This window comes from Misgurnus anguillicaudatus, chromosome 22, assembly GCF_027580225.2.
Source record: "Misgurnus anguillicaudatus chromosome 22, ASM2758022v2, whole genome shotgun sequence".
NCBI lineage: Eukaryota > Metazoa > Chordata > Actinopteri > Cypriniformes > Cobitidae > Misgurnus > Misgurnus anguillicaudatus.
In genome coordinates, this window is record NC_073358.2 from 34182334 (window position 1) to 34202094 (window position 19761).

General features: G+C 37.0%; 1 protein-coding gene across 1 annotated transcript; it reads left to right on the forward strand.

The window, feature by feature from the left end:
• Positions 1–875: 875 nt before the first annotated feature.
• On the forward strand, positions 876–19179 carry LOC129440162 (uncharacterized). Its single transcript, XM_073860792.1, has 17 exons — positions 876–1333; positions 3173–3290; positions 4410–4560; positions 4831–4990; positions 6316–6543; positions 7737–8000; positions 9036–9155; positions 9488–9622; positions 10643–10865; positions 13980–14120; positions 14841–14991; positions 15197–15356; positions 16068–16295; positions 16452–16715; positions 16973–17092; positions 18241–18375; positions 18486–19179. The coding sequence occupies exons 1-17, from the start codon at positions 1214–1216 to the stop codon at positions 18711–18713; spliced, it is 2946 nt and encodes a 981-aa protein (XP_073716893.1). The 5' UTR covers positions 876–1213; the 3' UTR covers positions 18714–19179.
• Positions 19180–19761: the final 582 nt, after the last annotated feature.

A 19761-nucleotide genomic window follows, 5' to 3' on the forward strand; every position in this document is an offset into this window, starting at 1 on the left:
AAAACGCGTGAATTTGCTTAGAGCACCTTTAAGCTTGTTATCAGAAATAAACTACTCTAAGGACTCTGTTTTAGGCTTGTTCAACTTAATGTGGTGACGCGAGAACCGACAGGTGGATGACGTCAAAATAATGCGAGAGCGATTCAAGAAATCCTACGGAGGAGTCTGCTGTCAAATCGCTCTTGCGGTACTGTGATGTCATCCACCTGTCGGTTATTGCGGTGCCACACAAAGGCAAACATGCCTACTGATTTTATGTGTGAGTTTATGTTACGTCTAAGTTATGTTTGTTCCACGAAAGCTGTTTGTTTATGTTGTTACTGCTGAAACCGTCTATAGTTGGCACTAAGAGAACAACAGAACAAAATCGCGCTCATGTTTGGCAGAGGCCCACTAATAATGTTGTAAATATCGTTCAGTTTCTTGCAAAAACGACTGCGGCTTCACAAGACATTAATATATAATCAAGCCGTGCGGATTACGTTTGTATTATTGATAATGCCAGCTTCCTCTGTTTTCTGCCATTTTTTATTCACTTTTTTTGTTTCGTCCATCCCATGCACAGCTGAGAAATATCGATGCAGCTACTGAAAAACTAACTTACATTGCTTAAGACTTTTTAAGCATTACAATTACTCAAAATGTTTGTTGCGGTGTTCAATTAATGAAACCTTGCCAGGTACAGTATGCTGTTTTATAAAAGCCTGACAGCTGAGGGGATTTCAAGTCCTTCATGGAGATTACAACAAAACATTTGTTTTTAAATGTTTGTAAGCCTAAGTTTATAAACGCAGGTGTAACATTTTGCCAGTATTTAAACTGGTGTGTGAATGTGGGAGTGAATGGGTGAATGTGAGGCAAATTGTAAAGCGCTTTGGATGGCCATAGGTCTGTTAAAAAGCGCTATATAAATGCAGTCCATTTACCATTTAAAAGCAAAGAAATCGCGTTTGTATATACAGTATTGCAGTCGTCTGTCTGTATGTCTGATTGACTGACTGACTTAGCGGAAACTGTGGTTTTACTACAACCTGTTGCGCCACGACGATAAATGACACTCATGGCTGGGAACAATGTTCAAGTGCCATGCCCACTTGTTTTGCCGGCTTTCCGCCTCGTTTAACATACGTCACTATATATAATACTATTACTTACCAACAAATGTCGTTGCTATCACTTTTCCTCGCTGGATCGCGTCGCATACACGGCATCCATGGGTAACCAACAGCAATGCCAGATCATCACCGCCTCTGCAGCTCTGGTTTTGGCGATCGTTGGCATTCTTCTGATCGTCATTCCCACTGAAGACATCAAAGAGCCAGCAGAGTTCATGGTAATATATTATTTTTCATTCAATAAACCTGCTACAGCTTAAAAAGAAGAGGTCTGTGTGAAGTACAGTAAGCATCTCACTGCCGTGCAACGTTTCAGTCGAAAGAGATTGTAAGTTAGCCTGCTTATCTGTGTTTTGAATCAATTAGTTCCGGTTGTGCAAATAAACTTTGCACATCGGTTTCACATTTCTTGTTGTACTCATTGATTTATGGGACTTACTGAGTCTTGCATAAGCATTAGTGATTGCTGTCTCGTAGAATGAATGCGTTTACAGTAACTAGTTTTACTATGATATTTGCAGAGTAACCAACTTTACAAATTTTTAAATACAGGGACCATAAGATGTGTATTAAAACTATGGTAATGCAAAATGGTAATCAGTTTACAAAAAAAAGGGTAGTATACTTTTACTATAATAAAATCTTGTTTATTTTTCATAAGTGTCAGCCCATGAAGATTTTTGTACAGTAATATATGTTCTTTTTAAAGTAAATCAATATATACATACTTCTACTTGCCCCTGTTTCACTACCCCAGCTTTAAACGAGATGTTGAAACATTCATCATATTTCTCCTAAATCCATTATTCAAATTTCTCAGCAGATTATAAAATTAATTTTTTTTCCCTTTTACTGAAATCCAACATATTATGAGTTTTTAATCTAATCCATATTTAAAGGTTTAGTTTGTCCTAACTTTCCCAACAGAGTTCATTGTTATTACTACTGTATTTTATGTAGGGACATTTTATTTTAACTGGAAGACAATGACAGTGAGTCAATGTTGATAAGCAAACTCAAACATGTTTCGAGTTGCCTAAATAACACAGAGATCTTTGAAACGAAGAGCTTGTAGAGATTACCATTCAACTGCAAGCGCATGCAAACTGTAGGCAAAGCCTGGATACTGGTTGAGATTATCATGGTTTGCATGTATGAATAGAGTTCAGGTAGTGTCTTGCCCAAAATACACAATCACTCTGGAGCATGCAGTGCAGGTGTGTCATAAAAGAGACATAATATATAAATGGCATTTGTTTTTTATATCTTTCGCTTATTTAATACTTTATTTGATCATTGTGCTGAAAATAGGACATCAAAGATGTTTTTGATTTTCAAATGAATCATCATATTTGCTTAGGCAGCTCTATGTGAGCCATGGTAACCTGAAGACACCACTGAAAAAAATGATTCATTGAATTTAATCAATTTTTTAAGGTAAGTGGCAATCAATTTATTTAAGCTACATTTAAACAAAAGTTTAATATTTTATTTTACTTTACTAATCTTTTTTGTTTAAATGTAGCTTAAATAAATTGATTGCAACCACTTACCTTAAAAAATAGATTAAATTCAATGAATCTTTTTTCTTCAGTGTATTTTGCATTATGAATTAGCTAAGGAAAAGGTTCAACAGTTTATACTTTGATCATTTTTAAAGCAATTGTGTGCAAGCAAAGCTCCAAATGGACGGCAAATAATACCCAAAGTATTATCTATAATGAACATGTTACTGTATGCATGATACATGATAACAATGCATATTACTAAAGCCCACACACCCTGTTTTTACACTAAATGAAAAGCTGTGTCAATAAGATGTGGCTTTGTCACCTTTTGATTATATTCTGAATAGGCTTTACCAGTATGTTTAAAAAGATAAAAAAGCAAAGTGTAACATATTGTATTGCTCATGTAGTTCTTAAATGGATGGAAATTAATAAATGCATTAAATAAAACATTTGTGCCATTTAAAAATATTGGTGAAAGTGCTTTATATGGAGTACATTTTATTGCAGCTGTATCTTTAAGTTCTTTTGATCTATTGTTTGTTACAGTATGGCATAGTGTTAGATGCTGGTTCCTCCCATACAGCCATGTTCATCTACAGATGGCCAGCAGATAAACAAAACGGTACAGGCGTTGTGAGTCAACACTTAGAGTGTCATGTTAAAGGTGAGTAAATAAATTATGTGTAAAGAAAATAATATCCAATGTAAGACTGCTCAAACTATCCTTATTATAAATATGATATCCCTATACCACGGGTCTGTTAAATGCTGTATTCTGATTGGTTGAGAAATGTTTCACGGGTATGCATTATTTTTCGATAACAGCACACCTAACTTTTCAAATGTCTTACAAAAAGGCACCAGAGCAATGTTTGTGGTAACCGTGGTATAAGAGGAATAATTTACTCCGGTCCTTTGAATTATTTGAAAATAATGCACACCTGCGGTGTAACGGCACACCGCATCGTGGCGTGCCGCATTACTACCTTGGGTGTGCATTGTTTTCTTATATATATATATTTATCTGTACGGTATATTGGATACGCAGACTTGGTTTCGATATGTATTAGACTTTCTAAGAGTTGCTTGCGTAAGAAACATTGCCACATTCCATGCATTGGAAATGAGAAGTTTTACTTCATTTTTTTGAAGAACAACGTAAGATTATGAATTAGTTTTGCTTTTAGTTTCTCTTCATAAATGAAATGGAAATGGTAAAAATAAAGGTTGGCATATGTGCATACTTGCACACTTCCTGTTTTGTGGTGATGCCTTTACTGTGACCTTTATGAACATTTCATAATCATTCTGATTCATCTCGAGCTCATCTGCAGATCTGACAATACATTTACATTTAGGCATTTACGTTTTTACCCCAAAATTAGAAAACAAAGTTATTTGTCATAGGGAGGCAATAAAAAGAAGTTCAATTCAATTCAATTTTATTTATAGCGCTTTTCACAATTGGTGATTGTTTCAAAGCAGCTTTACATTAATAAGTGAAAAGCACAGATGGCCCACACAGATAGCACAACACAATACACGAAGTGCTTGTACTAAGTAACTAGTTTTCACAATATTCCAAAATGATACCTGTTGAGATAAAGAGAGATTTGTATTTAATCGGGACTCTAACATGATCTTGGTTAATAAAATAGAAACTGGAAGTTCAAATCTGGGTGGGCATACTTCCTAAAATATTATGCGGAATTTGATGATGATTGCTTTAGTTGTTTGATGACTCTTTCTTCCTCTTTCACTTTATCTCACTTTCTCTAACCAGGAGGTGGGATCTCCAGTTATGCGGGCATTAAAGGAGGAGCAGCCCAGAGCCTTCAGGAATGTATGGAACAAGCTGTTCAGAACATCCCCAAACCTAGACACAAACTCACTCCTCTGTATCTTGGGGCGACAGCAGGCATGAGACTGTTGAAGTGAGTCAGGAAGCTCACAGGGTTTTGTTACTGTGGTAAAATCAGTTAATCATTTAGTTCATTTAATGAGAAACAGTCTAGTTTATTAGCACTGAATTTGCAATGCACCCATTACTGCCATGCCAATATAATTTAGGCCATACAAAGTCCCCAGTTGTCATTTAAACCTGCAGGAACAATAATACGGTACATGAGCATGGAAAAACTGTGTTGAAATAAAGTGGAATGCTTTGTAAGATAACAAATATACATGCTTGTGTCTTATCACAGTATTTCTAAACCCAAAGAGTCAGATGAGATTTTGAAAGAAGTAGAAGATAAGCTGAAGTCCTACCCGTTCAGCTTTAAAGGAGCCACGATTTTAAGTGGACAAGAGGAGGGAGCCTATGGATGGGTCACAGTCAACTACCTGCTTGAGAACTATATTAAGGTAAAGGCTGTGTTTTAAATCATTTTTATTATATCTATCTTGTTCAGTCATCAATATTTGGTCTAAAAGGAAAATTGCTATAAGTTACTCAAAAAACTCTATTTTATGGAACTCTGTTTTATCTACTGATGCTTTAAAGGAAAACACCACAGTTTTTCAATATTTTACTATGTTCTTACCTCAACTTGATGAATTAATACATACCTATCTTTTTTCAATGCTTGCACTTTTAATCTTTGTACAGCGCTTCATGAATGTGTTAGCATTTAGCCTAGCCCCATTCATTCCTATGGCTCCAAACAAAAGTTTTATTTTGTGCCACGATACTTACTCGTGTAACTACTCATGTAACTGTCTTTCAATAGAGAAAACATGGAAGTGTTTGGTGGCTTCTAAATTCATCCCTGTTTGGAGCCATAGGAATAAATGCGGCTAGGTTAAATGCTAACAAATTCACGAGGCGCTGTACAAAGATTAAAAGTGCATGCAATGAGAAAAGATAGGTATTTATTCATTTGTTTAAGTTAAGGTAAGAACGTAGTAAGATATTGAAAAACGGTGGCGTTTTCCTTTAAAGCATAAAAATTGTTATCCTCCTTCAGTAGTTATAATACATCTAGACTGTTCTTAATAAGGAAGCATGTGTCTGCAGTAATTTGCTCTTTTAAGAAACAAAATATGCCATTCTCAAAACCAGTTGAAACACAACAAAGCCCTGGGTATAGTCTGTTTTGCACAGCGCACAGTCGAATGCACACAGCCTTGCGAAGCATAGTTAATTTGACTTATACATGTGCGCTGATGCATACGCATTGCGACAATTTGCAAAACCCCTCATAGCCTACATACTCTTCTGTACATGCATGCGCGACCTACGCGTACAATATATGCAGGGTTTCAAAAATCTGGTGGTGCGCATACAGTATGCACATGCACCTAGAAGAGAATGTATCATGTAGCCCAGGAGATGCATTGCATTTTGTCGCAATGCACATGCATTGAACGTCTGCGAGCATACATGAGTCAAGTAAACTATACTTTGCAAGGATGTGCATTCGATCGTGCGCGTACGTTTGCGTACACGTAAAAAACAGACTGTACTCCGGGCATAAGGGCCTCAGAAGTCAGTTTAGTATAAGCATGACGTATTAACAAATCATGCTTTTCATAAAAACGTGCATGCTGGTTTGATGCAGAAACCAGTGCATGCCGTCAGTAAAAGGCCCAACATCAACGTTTTTTGAACGTACTTAAAAAATTATTTTTTATTTGCCACCAACCCTGCTTTCAGTTTCTCTCTCATCTCTCCCTTGATCATTTTCCAGTATGGTTTTGTGGGTCACTGGCTGTCCCCAGGCAGACCCACGATCGGTGCACTAGACTTTGGTGGAGCTTCGACTCAGATCACTTTTGTGACTGAAGAAACGATAGAGAACAAGGATAATTTCATGAAATTGCAGCTGTACGGGAAAGACTATAAGATTTACACCCAGAGCTTTCTGTGCTATGGGAGAGATCAGGTGTTACTCAGACTGCTGGCACAGCTGATAACGGTTAAGTATTACCTTCATATTGTAGCATATAGAATTATAAACAAATAACCTTAAAGGACAAGTTCGGTATTTTACACTTAAAGCCCTGTTTTCAGATTGTTTATGATGAAATAGAACAGTTTTGACTGAAATTTGGACATATGATGCTGGCCCGAGAATTTTCGGGTGTTTCTTGTATCACCTCCCACCTCTATAATGGGTTTATGGGTGCACTGAAACAATCCTTCCTAAAGTGCATTAAACTTTCATTTACAAGGACGTGAAACTCACCGAGTGGTCAGGGGTGTTCACTGATATACTCACACAAAAATCGCTGCAAAAGACGCATTCCAACAGGTTTTATCGTAGTTTTTGCCAACCCCATTGACTTGTATTAGATGTGCTGTGAGGTACGGTATTACTCCGTGCCGGGAACTTTGTTTCTATTCTTGCAATTGGCAAAGGCGGATTATCGCCACCAACTGGGCTGGAGTGTCTATTATTCAAGCTCTCAATAGAACAATATACAGGTGTGAGGCGTTTGGAAAAATAGGTCCACAAGTTTACAACGAATGCTAAAACACCTGTTGGAACGCATCTTTTGCAGCGATTTTTGTGTGAGCATATTAGTGAACACCCCTGACCACTCGGTGAGTTTCACATCTTTGTAAACAAAAGTTTAATGCATTTTAGGAAGGATTGTTCCAGTGCACCTATAGGGGCAGCCGCATATGTCGAAATTTCAGTCAAAACCGTTCTATTTCATCATAAACAATCTGAAAACAGGGCTTTAAGTGTAAAATACCAAACTTGTCCTTTAAACAGCACCTATACACATATTACCACATCTCTCTATCAAATAATTTATAGGGGGAAAGTTCATTAAAAAATTTAAATTCTCTCATCAGTTAGTCACCTTCAAGTTGTTACCAATCTGTATACATTTCTTTGTTCTGCTGAACACAAAGGAAGATATTTGTAACAATATTTGGTAACAAATGTTGATCAAAATATCTTCTTTTGTGTTCAGCAGAACAAAGAAATTTGTAAAAGTTTGAAACAAATTGAAGGTGACTAACTAGTAACAGAATTTTTATTTTTGGGTGAACTATCCATTTAAAATCATCCAGCATATTTTAAATGATTTTGAGATGAACATGAGTGTTCAGTTTGCTACCATACTTAACGTTTCTATTTCTTTGTGTGTCTTATAGACTCAAGGATCAGACAGCTCTGTAATTCACCCCTGCTATCCTGCGGGTTACAGTGGCACTGTAAAGCTGGGCAGCGTGTTTGATACTCCATGCGTTAACAGACAAACTCCTTATAAACCTGATGACAACCTGAAAATTACTGGTACTGGAGACTACAATCAGTGTCTGGGAAATGTTTCTCGTCTCTTTTCTTTCAAAAACTGTTCTTATTCCAAATGCTCTTTTGATGGAGTCTTCCAGCCCAACATTACAGGAAACTTTATGGTAGGAGATTCCTTATTACTTTTAATGGAACATTAAAGGGACATTCCACTTTTTTTTTTAAATATGCTCATTTTCCAGCTCCCCTAGAGTTAAACATTTGATTTTTACCTTTTTGGAATCCATTCAGCTGATCTCCCGGTCTGGCGCTAGCACTTTTAGCATAGCTTAGCATAATCCATTGAATCTGATTAAACCATTAGCATCACGCTAAAAATAACCAAAGAGTTTGGATATTTTTCCTATTTAAACTTGAATCTTCTGTAGTTACATCGTGTACTAAGACCGATGGAAAATTAAAAGTTGCGATTTTCTAGGCAGTTATGGCTAGGACCTATACTCTCATAGCATAGCCTAAAAATCAAGGACTTTGCTGCTGTAACATGGCTGCAGCAGGCATAGTGATATTACGCAGCGCCTAAAAAAATAGTCCCCTGCTATTGAAAGTAACCAAGGGGACTATTTTCGGGCAGTGCGTAATATCACTACGCCTGCTACAGCAATGTTCCAGCAGCAAAGTCCTTGATATTATGTCAGAATGAGAGTATAGTTCCTAGCCATATCTGCCTAGAAAAATGCAACTTTTAATTTTCTGTCGGTCTTAGTACACGATGTAACTACCGAAAAGTCAAGTTTTAAATCGAAAAAATACTGAAACTCTTTGGTCATTTTTTTGCGCGATGCTAATGATCTAATCGGATTCAGTGGATTATGCTAAGCTGTGCTAAAAGTGCTAGCACCAGACCCTAATGGATGGATTCCAAAAAGATAAAAATCTAATTAGTTTATTTTCAAAAAAAAGTGGAGTGTCCATTTAACGTTATACAGCATGCACTCTGTTTAAATGTATATGTTTATCAACTGACATAATATGCTATTTATTTTTCATCTCTTGAGCTATTAGAGATACATTAGTGTCTTGATTTGTGTGTAAAGCAGTTATTAAATAGCGCAGCTTAATGCTTTTGAATGAATTAAAATTAATCTCCTGGGTGCTTTGTGTCATAATTATTACAATGTAATCTTTCTTTGGTACAGGCATTTTCTGCATTCTTTTACACTTATTCATTCCTTCAAAAAGCTGCTGGCATCACCATCACCTCCCCAGCACACTTCAAGAACGCTGCCCGTGCTGTCTGCAACATGAGCCTTCAAGAGGTACCACCCCGATGGGCTTATTTTGAGCCTGCTATTTGGAGATATAGACTTTCTCTCTATCTCAGCAATCAACTACTGGGCCAAAGTCCGAGAGTCTCAGGTTCTCAGAGAACTTGCCTTCATCTTCAATGAAGATATTTAATATGTGTACTCTGGATTCCACGATGTAGTGTATACAGATCTGCTGACCTATTTATTTGGCCAGGCTTTAGTGGCCAGTATTTGATTCAAAATTTTAAATAGAGTTTAGATACGCCTTCAGAAAATCTCTATAGGTGTTTTTTTTTAAAGAACTCTCGCTAAAATTCTAACTTCTGCTTTTCATCTGTTAGATAAACACTAAGGTTCCAGATCAGGGAAACCGTTCGAAGGATTACTGTGCAGTCTCCATCTTTGTCCAGGAGCTCCTGATAAATGGATATGGCTTTAATGATTTCTCCTTCCCACACATATCTTTCCAGAAAAAGGTAAGCCCCGCTTTAAGGCAGCCCTGTATGGATATAAATCCATCAAATGAAAGCCTTCACTAATTACTGTTTTGATTAAAGTGACATGTTTGTCAAGTATGGCCACCCATACTTGAAATGTGGTTTCTGCATTTAACCTATCCCAGTAAGTAGTGAGCACATGCACTGCAAGTAGTAAACACACACACACACACAACCGAAGCAGCGGGCAGCTATCAATGCAGCACCCGGGGGAGCAATTAAGAGAAAGATGCATTGCTCAAGGCCATCTCAGTCAAAACCTGACGACTGTCATCAAAACTCATATTTTTTTGCATTTACCTGACTAATACCTGTCAAAAAATAAATAAATAAATAAATTATAATATGATGTTTAAATTTCCTAGCTACAACCCAATATGGCTTTGTAAACTGCACTTTATGTAAGCTCATTGACAAAGTGTTAAATGCTCTCTCGTTTGTAAGGTGCTTTGCATTAAAGGTGCAGTGTGTAAATTTTAGCAGCAGCTAGTGGTGAGGTGCGAATTGCAACCAACGGCTCAGTCCACTGCTCACCCCTTTCTTTTTTAAACACATAGAGAAGCTATTGTAGCCACCGGACAAACATGCCATCATCGGAGACAACTTAGTAAAAAAACTGTAGAAACATGGTGGCACAAAATGGCAACTTCCATGTAAGGGGACCCTCGATGTATGTAGATAAAAACATCTCATTCTAAGGTAATAAACACATAACGGTTCTTATGAAAGGTCATTATATACCCCTGATAATATAGTTTAGTATATGATTTTACATTTCTGTCAAGAGATCCTTCTAAAAATTACACACTGCACCTTTAAACCATCTGCTAGTAATAAATAAATGTAAATGTCTTATGTTTTACCCCTCCCCTCCTACCACCTGCTACTGTATATAGAGGATACCGTTCATGATCCAATAATATCCTAATAGATAGAGTCGAGTTTTGAATGTTGTTATGCCTTGATAAGAAAATGTCAACATGTTACCTTGGTTTGCAGGCGGGAGAGACCTCTGTTGGCTGGCCCCTTGGCTACATGCTAAGTTTAAGCAACCTGCTTCCTGCCGAGGATATATCTCTGAGAAAAGGACTGAATCCTCATGCCTGGAATGCCCTGGTCATCCTTTTTTCATTCCTTCTTATAATGGCTATATTTTTTCTGCTGCGTGCTAACTGTAAGAAAGAAGGCGATAAGAAAGAAAGTGGTGGTGGTGGTGTTGTTTAATAACGAACGCAAGGCACTGAATGAATTACATTGTTTGCCTTGTATATTATTATGCGTTGAAGAGATTTTCTGTCCTTAGCGAAGATAGTTGGCCAACCTCTAATGTTTACAATACAACAACAATTATCATGCAAAAGAAGTGTACATGTATAAGCATTTTGTATTACTTTTTTGTATTTACATTTCAGCAATTTATTTCTTTTTAGTAATATTTTAGGATATTTTGCCAGTTTTGCTTAAACAGAGGAGGTTTTGCCAGTGTTTTTATTTGTGCGACTTTGTCTTTTTTTTTTTTTTAAACAAATGTGGTTTATGTGAATTTAGGTAAGCTATGCCTACTGTGCCTTAAGGGATAGAAAATGAAAATTCTCTCATTTACTCACCCTCATGTTGTTCTGATGAACACAAAGGAAGATCAAAGGCCCATTGACTTCAATAGTATTCTTTTTCCCACTATGGATGTCAACGATCAGTTTGGTTACAAACATTACTTATTTGTGTTCATCAGAACAAATAAATTTATAAAGGTTTTTAACAACATGAATGTGAGTAAATGATGACAGAATTTTTATTTTTTAGGTGAACTATCCCTTGAACCAATCAAAAGCAATTGTTGTTTGCTTAATGTTGCTTATGTAGCATTCTGTATGATTCAATATGAAGTTAAAGACACTGAAATGTTCAAAATTGAAGTTTTATATGTTTACCAAAATGAATTGCAGTTTTGAAAACTGTATTGCTTTTGTTTCTGCTAAATAATGCAAAGTTTTGTATGTCATTAAATTATCACATAATATGTGAGACGTGTGTATTTTTACATAAACGGCACTCGATTACGATCAGTAGTGCTTACTGTGCCTATAATAAATAGTAATCTCTGAAACCCTGATCCAATTTATTGTAAAACATTTAAGGGGCGATTACCCGGACATGGCTTTGATAAATCCAGGACTAGGCCTTGGTTATATTAGGACATTTAAGTAGTAAAAGTATTACCGACTGTCCTGCACACAGTCACATTGTTGTGGCTGGCATGAAGGAAGCTTAGATGAAGCTATAAATGCCGTCAGGATGGCCCACACTGTATATAAACTGTAAGGAAGTCATATTAGGAAATTGTCTTGTTGTATTATTCATGTGAAAATGTATATCTTATATGTTGTTTACAATGCTATCACAACATTCAACACACCAGACAATTCCAAATCAATAAGCTTGTTTGACTTCATGCGGCGCTTCAAGAACCGTCAGGTAAATGACGTTAAAGTACCGCGAGAGCGAGTCGAGACATCCCACGTAGAAGTCTAATTTTGAAACGCTCTCGCGGTACTTTGACGTCATCCGCATGTTGGTTCTTGCAGCGCCGCATGAAGTCGAAGAACACACCAAATTGTTGCTGCAGAAGTGAACAGAGATCTCTAACCAATCAAGGAGTGGGTAATAACTACAACGTTATTTATTTCTTTTTCTATTAAGAAAAAAGCCTCGCTCCAGTTTTTCAGAGCTTTCACTATTCACTCCCACAGAGTTTATCGGCCTGATTTGGAGATCTTCAAGGCTTCTCTCAACGATTCCCATGTGGTTAGTATAGCCAGGCTATATAAATCTTATGCATGTGGCATGTGTTTTACAACTTATATCAACATCTTAGGACTCCCTTTTTTGTTTAAGTTCGTCTTCAGTTCAAGTTTAGGATCTTAAAAGGGTCTGTCATTTATTACGGCGACAAGCGATAACGTTAGGACTATCTAATACAATGACATTTTTTAAACTTTCTCTCCCACTACCAAACATAATCATTATTATAGTAAAAAAAATAGTCCTACACACTTATCCGCATGTCAGCTTTCACCAGTTTTTAATCGTAATGTGTTTGAAACTAAACTAGCCCAATGATTATATAGGATTTATGCCAGTTTGTTATAGCGCCCCATAGTGTCTATTGTTCGCATTGTTCGCATGCAGTGTGTAATATTTCGGAGTTTTTGTATGTGATACTTCACCATAGTGTAGTAGACAATAATACCAACGATTAAAAAAACCACAACGATAAAAATAACTAAAGTAACTAAAACAAAGAGGTTAATGGCTGTCTGTTTGTTTATGTATGGCACCAAATGGGATTTATGTGTTATTATAGAAGCCTACTTGCGCCACACCACACAAAATGACCCAGATGTGATCCTGAACATATTCATCAGTTGCCTCATAAGAAATAGCACTGACGAATTACATGCTGTCATATTAAAATATTTTACTGAAACCACAAACCTTTTACGTATACGGATGATAGTTTGCTGTTTTGGACCTGTTTGACAGGTCTGCTTACTTTAGGATGAAGTAAACACCGCAGGGGTCGGATGTCTTATAGGATTACTTGAAGCATCATAACTAATGTTTTTATTGTATTTTCGCTTACATATAGTCATTTAGAAGACGCGTTTATCCAACGCAAACCTACAACTCTACATCAAAGGACCATAGCCTACAAAGTGCAATGCAAAGCCAAATCTTTATCGCCATCGCAACTTTGTTTCTTTCATTCATCGGCATTCTTTTGCTCGTGATCAACACTGAAGACGTCGAAGGACCAGCAAAGTTCATGGTAATAAAATTAAAATAACAGTAGGTTACAATGCATATACGTATTGTTCCAAATATAAAACGACATTTTTTCACGAAAATAGCTCTCAAAAAACGAGCTCTAGACGATTATTATGTTAATCATACTGTACACCCGCTGTACAGTATGCAGTAGGTGGCGCCAAATACACATAAACAAGTTCACCTGGACTGAAGCAGCCTGATAGATAAACAGAATGCAGGTTATATATGGTACTGTATGTCATATGGAAAGTATTAAAGAATGTGGGGAACCAAACTGGTCTCCTTTGACTTGGTCCCCTTTGAATATCTGACTAAGTACGTGAAATGTCATCTTTTATGCAGTACATTTTCTTTTTAGCCCTAGGTTTTGCTTTTTTCTTTGAACTGTAAAGCAAACTAGGTTGCAGGTGAAACAGAATTTTTTAAATGTATTACAGTTTATTGCTTAAATGCATTTAATCTGCACTGATTGTTTCAATATTATCCAGCTGCATGTTCCTATAAGATATGCTCATGTTTGTTTTCATGTATGGAATAGTCCTGGATGCTGGATCTTCTCATACTTCCATGTACATCTACAAATGGCCAGCAAACAAATACAATGGAACTGGCATTGTCAGTCAACACACAGAGTGCAACGCAAAGGGTACGAGAGACAGCAGAATGAAGTACAGGTAAATACTAGTGTGAGTTAAAACATCTAAGCATATACACTATAAAAAAATAAAGGTGCTTCATGATGCCACAGAAGAACCTTTTCTGTCTAAATTGTTCTTTAATAAAGCAACTGTAACATCTGAAGAACCTTTCTGTTTCATAAAAGGTTCTTTAAGGTAAAAAAGTTCAGATTTGTTCAGATTTTAAAAAATGAATTAAGGAAATTGTTCTTTAAAGAACCTTTGACTAAATGGTTCCTTGAGGAACCAAAAAAGAAGAACATTTTAAGCACCTTTATTTTTGAGAGTGTAAGGGGGTTTGCACACCAAGGCGTTTACGCCCATGTATGTTTTTAATTGTTTTCAATGTGAGCGCCTTGCTTTTCAAAAATGCCTGTAGCTGGCAGGTTTTGTTTGCGCTGAGCGCCGAGAGTTAAAAAAATTTCAACTTTGGGTGAAACGCTTAGCTCGTCAATGTCACTTCTCACTTGGCTGCCCAATCACAGTGGAGGAGGGTGGGACAAATATCACAACAACCAACCAGCGCGTCGTTTAATGACTGTAAACAAAGCAGAAGTATCAAGTTTTTCAGCTAAGCGCTTTGGTGTGCACGCCCCCTATATGATACACAATTCACCATTTCATTTTAATCTTTTGCTTTAGAAATTGTAAGTGAAGTTTCAGTTCAGATCTCTTCTTATTTCTCCCAGGAGGTGGGATCTCCAGTTATGCGGGTATCAGTGGAGGAGCAGCCCAGAGCCTTCAGGAATGTATGGATCAAGCTGTACAGGACATCCCTGAGTCTAGACACAAACGCACTCCTCTGTATCTTGGGGCGACAGCGGGCATGAGACTGTTGAAGTATGACAACTCTGATAAGATGATGATCATTATTAGGCCTATACTGTGTATCTCCTATTCCATGTCACTTGTTGTTTCCTTTAACAAATGACTATTCCACAATTTATTAAACAATACGTTGACATGACTATGCCTTTGATAATATTGCATAAAAACATAATATATTAATAGATTGGTTTGAATAAACATTTGTCTCATATCACAGTATTTCTAAACCCAAAGAGTCAGATGAGATTATGAAGGAAGTGGGAGATAAGCTAATGACCTACCCGTTCAGCTTCAAAGGAGCCACGATTTTAAGTGGAGAAGAGGAGGGAGCCTATGGATGGGTCACAGTCAACTACCTGCTTGAGAAATTTATCAATGTAAGGCCCATATATTCACCCATCAGCCATACACCTGCCTAATATTAATATTGTGTATGCCCCCTTTTGACACCAAAACAGCCCTGACCCATCGAGGCATGGACTCCACTAGACCTTTCTATCAGAACCAGCATTAACTTTTTCAACAATGTCAGCTACAGTTCCTCGTCTGTTGGATCAGACCACATGGGCCAGCCTTCGCTCCCCATGTGCATCAATGAGCTTTGGTCGCCCTTGTCGAGGTCTCTTGGATCCTTCCGCTTGCCCATTTTTCCAGCAATTACCTAACACTTGTCCTCAAAGTTGATGTGTTAGAAGCAGGAAAAATGGGCAAGCGTAAGGATCTGACCGACTTTGACAAGGGCCAAATTGTGATGGCTAGACAACTGGGTCAAAGCTTCTCCAAAACTCTTGTGGGATGTTCTCGGTCTGCAGTGGTCAGTACCTATCAAAAGTGGTCCAAGGAAGAAAAAGCTGTGAAGGCTCATTGATGCACATGTTCATTTTTAACTGAAAAATGTTATGGGATTTAGCTATAATAAAGCTTAAATGGCTAAATGTGCATACTAGTATCAACACCAAAGTCATGGGTTCGATACGCAGGGAATATTATAGTAAAAATACATGCTGATAAAATGTTTAGCTTAAGTCACTTTTCAGTACAAGTATCTGCCACATATAAATGTAGCACTAATGTTTATTCTGCTCCTGTATGGTTTCGTGGGTCAATGGCTGTTCCCAGGCAAAGAGATGGTTGGTGCTTTAGACTTGGGAGGAGCTTCAACTCAGATCACATTTGAGACGGAGCAGATAGTAGAGGACACGGACAACCTGATGAATCTGCGACTGTATGGACGAGACTATAACATTTACACTCAGAGCTTTCTGTGTTACGGGAAAGATCAGGTCTTACTCAGACTGCTGGCACATCTGATAACAGTTAAGCGTACTACTAATTATTTAACTTTTAGATAGATTTTTTTATTCTTTGATGAATGCTATACGGTAAGGTTTGACACCCTTGTTTTATATCACAAGCACTATGTACACATACTAAAATAATTGATGTTATCAATTTCTTTGCATGTCTTACAGACTCAGGGATCAGACAGTTCTGTAGTTCACCCCTGCTATCCTGCAGGTTACAGTGACTCCATACAGCTGGGCAGCGTGTTTGATTCTCCATGCATTTACAGACAAACTCCTTATAAACCTGATGAAAACCTGAAAATAACTGGCAGTGGAAATTTCAATCAATGCCGGGGAAATATTTCTCAACTCTTCTCTTTCAACAACTGTTCTTATTCCAAATGCTCTTTTGATGGAGTCTTCCAGCCCAACATTACAGGAAACTTTATGGTAGGAGATTTCATACTGCATTATATGGAACAAAGTGTGCTATTTTAAATGTTCTCCTAAATTGTAACACAGCCAGATATAAAAGTTAAAATTATTGGTGAGGTATTTGACAGCATTTTACAAATGTCATTTGGTTGAAAAATAACCCCAATATTCATCTACTGTCTTTATTGTGTAGTAGGGTGTATCTAAAAAATCTTTTTATATAACCACTTAATAATTATGATTATGTAATCCTCACATTCTCTCTTACACAGGCATTTTCTTCATTCTTCTACACTATTGACTTCCTACAGAAAGCCGCAGGCATCACCATCACCTTCCCAGTGCACTTAGAAAACGCTGCCCGTGCTGTCTGCAACATGACCTTTCAGGAGGCTTTTCCACTCAGCAGAGCTATTTTATTTAGACCTGCAATTTTAAAACGACAATTTTCTCCATCCTGAATGTGTTTTTAACCAAAAGATGCCGTGTTAATACTTCACAAAATTAAATCTTACACTTTAAAGATCAACTTTAAAGTTTCATATCAGTCTCAGGTGTCCCCAGAATGTGCCTGCAAAGTGCCTGGATTATTTATTATACCATGCTAAAAAGGCCCCCTTTTTGATTGTGTAGGGAAAAGTGCTGTTTTTGTGTGTGTGTGTGTGTGTGTGTGTGTGTGTGTGTGTGTGTGTGTGTGTGTGTGTGTGTGTGTGTGTGTCTCTTTAAATGCAAATGAGCTGCTGCTTACCTTCCCATTTACTGTTACTTATACTAAAAACATGCACCATTTTCAAAAAGACAGACATCTTATTTCATTTTTAATAAATTATGTAATGAAGATTTAAAATAGAAATTATGACCTAACTGTGGTCTTTAAAGGGGACAGAGAATGAAAAACGATTTTTACCTTGTCTTTGTTGAATAATGGTAGTCTACCCGCATTCACAAACATATGAAAAGAGCTAGACATGCTAAACATCTCAGTCTCATAGAAATTCCTCTTTTAGAAATGTCAGCCAGAAAACAACCCAATCTGAAAAACTGATGCTTATGACATCACAGGCATCTCCCTGCCCCTCCACTTTTAAATAATTGGCTACATTTTTTGAGTGGCAGCAAAGTCAGCCAATCAGTAATGAGATTGCAAGTTAAGCCAGTAGGGGGAGCCAAATAGGTGCAAAACCACTTGTTTAAAATCCCCCACCCTAATAGAGCTATCTGAGAGAGGTTTTTAGGAAGCTTCTAAGGCATTACAGACCCAAACAAAAAAATTTTTGTCTACATGTCACATCACAAAACAAGGATAAATACCCCGTTCAATCATTCTATGTCACCTTTAAATGATTGTAGGCGGGGCCTGTGCAAAGTGACAGTTTGCTTAGAAAACATAAATGACTTGTCCCCTGAGAAAGTTTTTTATTCGTATTAAATTACAGAATTAGAATGTTACTAAACCAAGTTTTTAATAAATTAGATAATGGTTAATGGAACTGAGTAACATATGATCCATCAAATTTCTACTTATTTTCTTTAACCTCAGATGCAAAATAAGTTTCCTGACGAGGGGAACTATTTGAGGGACTACTGTGCAGATTCTGTCTTTGTGCATGCGCTCCTGATCAGAGGATATGGCTTCAATGATCTCTCCTTCCCGCACATCTCCTTTCAGGAGAAAGTAAGCCCAGAACAAGACTTCAAGACATACAGTATATGTGTTTAGTAAATAAATGAACTCTAAGTTAATCTGTATATTTATGACTCATATCATGTTTCTTTGCTCTGCAGGCTGAAGACACTTCTGTTGGCTGGGCCCTTGGCTACATGTTAAGTTTAAGCAACCTTTTGCCTTCTGAAGATGTGTCAGTTAGAAAAGCACTGCACCCAGATGCCTGTCGTGCTGCAATTTTTCTCTTCTCAGTCCTTTTTATTGCATCAATTATTTGTCTTGTTATAACCTACCACAGGAATGCCACTAAAGGCTGTTGTTCCCCTTTATCAGTATGCACTTCATAGTTTTTCTATCCTTGGCAAGAATTGTTGGCCTTTAGGTCTAATCTAGGCTTAAATTTGTTTCTTTTCTAGTTTCTTCCATAATTTAAGATTTTTCATAGTGCTGTTATGATTTTCTCGGCAAGGGAAAGCAATGAGAACTGTTTTCTGTTTTTTATGTGTTGTTTCGCCAAAAGCCTATTCAGTGTCTCATCTGTTCGAGCAACATTGAGCAATAGAGGCCAACTCCACTAAAAGCTTGCTTTAAAATTCTTGTTTTCATTTTTTTTTTGCCTGCATGTGTTCAGCTTATTAAAGTAACTTGATTAATATAAGATTGAAATCCATTCTCTCTAATACATTATTAATGGAAAACCTGTTTAGGTTTAACAGCAGACTGAATCACGAGCTTAAACATATTTATAGACAAAACCAGGAGCTTTAAGCATGGATCAGTCATATAGGCTGTGAATAAAGAGAAAATCTGTAATTTATTGTCTTCTAGTCTTTCAAAAAAGTGAATTTACAGCACAAATACAAATCAAACTCTCCATTTCAGTGGAGTTATATCAACAACATATTCAAATGTTGTAACACATTAATGATATTAAATAAATAATCAAATTATATAGAAATCAGCTGGCATCTGTGGATGTCCATAAAGTCAACAAACATCATCACACATGAAACAACAATTTGAGTCAATTCAATTTTATTTGCTTTTCACAATTGTTTAATTGTTACAAAACAGCTTTACATAAAAAAAAACAAAAGGAACCACAGAAAAATCACAGGACGACAAAAGTAGCAAATTACAGCGGCTCAGATTAAACAGTACTAAGCGGAGTATTAATGTCACGTATAGGAGAAAGCTCTAAGTTAAGCTAATGTCAGCTGACTGCCAAGGGGTTGAAAAAACTCCTAGGAGAAAAACCTGTTGGGAAAAAAGTCCTAGGGAGAAAAAACCCCTTGAGAGAGAGCCAGACATAGCTGTTACTACAGAAAATATACTACTAATAATATAAACACAATAAACTATGGACAGAAAGCCGCGAGTCCTGCCGAGGGCGCT

Excerpts from the sequence above, each read along its gene's own strand:
- LOC129440162 (XM_073860792.1), top strand. The coding sequence starts at position 1,214 with ATGGGTAACCAACAGCAATGCCAGATCATCACCGCCTCTGCAGCTCTG. Across the intron at positions 14,992-15,196 it reads GCGGGCATGAGACTGTTGAA|TATTTCTAAACCCAAAGAGT; the intron begins GTATGACAACTC and ends CTCATATCACAG. Across the intron at positions 16,716-16,972 it reads ACATTACAGGAAACTTTATG|GCATTTTCTTCATTCTTCTA; the intron begins GTAGGAGATTTC and ends TCTCTTACACAG.